We start from the raw sequence: 2,500 nt of genomic DNA on the forward strand, positions 1-2,500 counted from the left end.
CCTCTCTTCTACTCTCTTCTCTTCTCTCCCTCTCTCTATCCTTTCTATTCTCTCTCTCTATCTCTTCTCTTCTCTCTCTCTCTCTCTCTCTCTCTCTATCTCTCTCTCTTTATATCTTCCTGTCTCTCTCTCCCTCTCTCTATCGCTATTTCTATCTCTCTCTATCTCTTTCTCTTTCTATCTCTCTCCCTTTCTCTATCTCTCTGCCTCTCTCTATCTCTCTCCCTCTCTTTATCTCTATCTTTATCTCTCTCAAATTCAAATTAATATTCAAAATTAAATTCAAATTAAAATTCAATTCACAAAATTGCCAAAGGATATTGACACAAACTATCTCTCTTTAGCATTGTAGCATTATGGTCCTTTTTCTTCTGTATTTATGTATATGGGGATTTGGGAACTCCTAGGTATCCTTTTGTGTGGGATTAAAACACACACACACACACACACACACACACACACACACACACACACACACACACGCACACACACACGCACAAACACACACACTATTATCAACCATGTATTGCACTGATGTATAACCCCTGCTAATCTTAATCCTTAGTATAATGTCCCAAAATCTCAAACATCTCTCACAAGCAAATCCCTCAATCCAATCAACAAGCCATCATATGTTAACACACAATGGGAAAAAGCTAAATCCTCAGTTGTTTTATGTAAGAGCAGCTGGACTTCAGAGGATGAGTCAGTCCTCTAGATGAGTTACATGCACAGATTTGGGTTTCCCCTTTTTTAAGACTTTTTTAAGACTTTTTTTCCACCTGCTTAGACAGGCAGTGTTGTAATCACCCACGTTAGAGGTCATCCCCTTGTCGTGGACAGATGTTGACATTTCTTTTTTGTTCCATTTTTTTTGTATGTTTTTGTAACACTTATTTTCATGTAGATGTACTCTTTGTGTCTATCTGTTAAACCTCAGAAGCCACGGGGTATTTCAGAGACTGGTTCATAGACTCTACTGATTTATGTCTTGATCTATATACCACTATACCAAATAAACCAGAATAATACTTTTGTCTTACTTTTCTTTTTATTAAAAATCAGTTTAAAATTAGTGAAAGTTAAACAAAGTCTTGGTTATGCATAACATCCATCGAGTATCCTTCCTGCATTATATGTACCTCTATGAAGGTTATAATGAATATGTGTTGTGTGATACTGGACTTAAGCATCTAGAACTGTACAAATAGGTTTAAAATTATACACATCAAAGACTGCTTTATAACACTAGAATGGGAGATATTATTGATATTAATATTAATATTATAAGCAACATGAGTCAAATTATATTTTCACCTTGTGATATAAAGCCTTAAGTTTAATGCTATTGTTAATGTTGTATGAGATTGGAGACAACTTCACTCTTTTGTGTGCTTATTTCAAGCATTAAATGTGTGTAAATATGTATAAATATAATTTATAAATGTGTATAGCTGTGTCATAAATCCTTATGAATGCTCTATGATGTGTTTCAAACTATACACTATAAACTTTAGCATCTTCTGTTAGAGTGTCTTGATGTTGTATGAGAGTATGACAACAACGTTCTCTCTTCCTTCTCGGTTCTTCAGGTAAAGGTGTTCCCCAGTTCCAGGCGATCCTGCTGAACACGGGTTCTCGCATCCAGCTGCTGGAGAACGGTTCTCTGCTCATCAAGCACGTTCTGCAGGAGGACAGCGGGTACTACCTGTGTAAAGTCAGCAACGACGTGGGAACCGACATCAGCAAGTCCATGTACTTCACCGTCAAAAGTGAGTCAGTCAGTCAGTCAGTCTACCTCCCCTCAGACACATTCACTTCTGCCTCACTTACACTCTCTCTCTCTCTCTCTCTCTCTCTCTCTCTCCTCTGCCCTCTCTCTCTCTCTCTTCTGCCCTCTCTCTCTCTCTCCTCTGCCCTCTCTCTCTCTCTCTCCTCTGCCTCTCTCTCTCTCTCCTCTGTCCTCTCTCTCTTTCTCCTCTGCCCATTCTCTCTCTCTCTCTATCTCATCTGCCCTTTTTCTCTCTCTCTGTCATCTGCCCTCCCCCTCTCTCTCTCTCTCTCTCTCTCTCTATCTATCTCTATCTCTCTCTCCTCTGCCCTCTCTCTCCTCAGTCCTCATTCTCTCTCCTCTGCATTGAAACCATATCATGCTTTCTCCTCCAAATAGTCTCTCCCTTCTTTACTTCTCTTTTACGCTCTCCTCTCCTCTCTTCTCTTCTCTTGTTCCCGTTCTCTTTCTCCCTTGTCTGTTTCTTACAGTGGACAGGAATATGTTGTTGAGGCTGTGGGGGTTGTGTGTGTTCTTGACTCATGCGTCAGCTAGACAGACCATCGCCTGTCCCTACAGAGACTTTCTGGAGAAACCGTGTAGGATTTAACATACATTGTTCTTTCGCTGCTTTATAATATATACATGTGAACATATTTAGTTTATATCATATTTTAGTTTAGTTCATATAAGACAATTGAATTCAAAGCTGTTCACTGTTTACATTAG

General features: G+C 39.3%; 1 protein-coding gene across 1 annotated transcript in view; it reads left to right on the forward strand.

The window, feature by feature from the left end:
- Positions 1-2,500, forward strand: part of dscamb (Down syndrome cell adhesion molecule b) — a 155,412-nt gene that overhangs the window by 108,631 nt on the left and 44,281 nt on the right. Inside the window, exon 9 of the mRNA XM_031572911.2 lies at positions 1,593-1,772. Within this exon, the coding sequence (XP_031428771.1) occupies positions 1,593-1,772 (180 nt within the window). The remainder of the gene's footprint in view (positions 1-1,592; positions 1,773-2,500) is intronic.

The sequence above is a fragment of the Clupea harengus genome, chromosome 9 (genome assembly GCF_900700415.2).
Source record: "Clupea harengus chromosome 9, Ch_v2.0.2, whole genome shotgun sequence".
NCBI lineage: Eukaryota > Metazoa > Chordata > Actinopteri > Clupeiformes > Clupeidae > Clupea > Clupea harengus.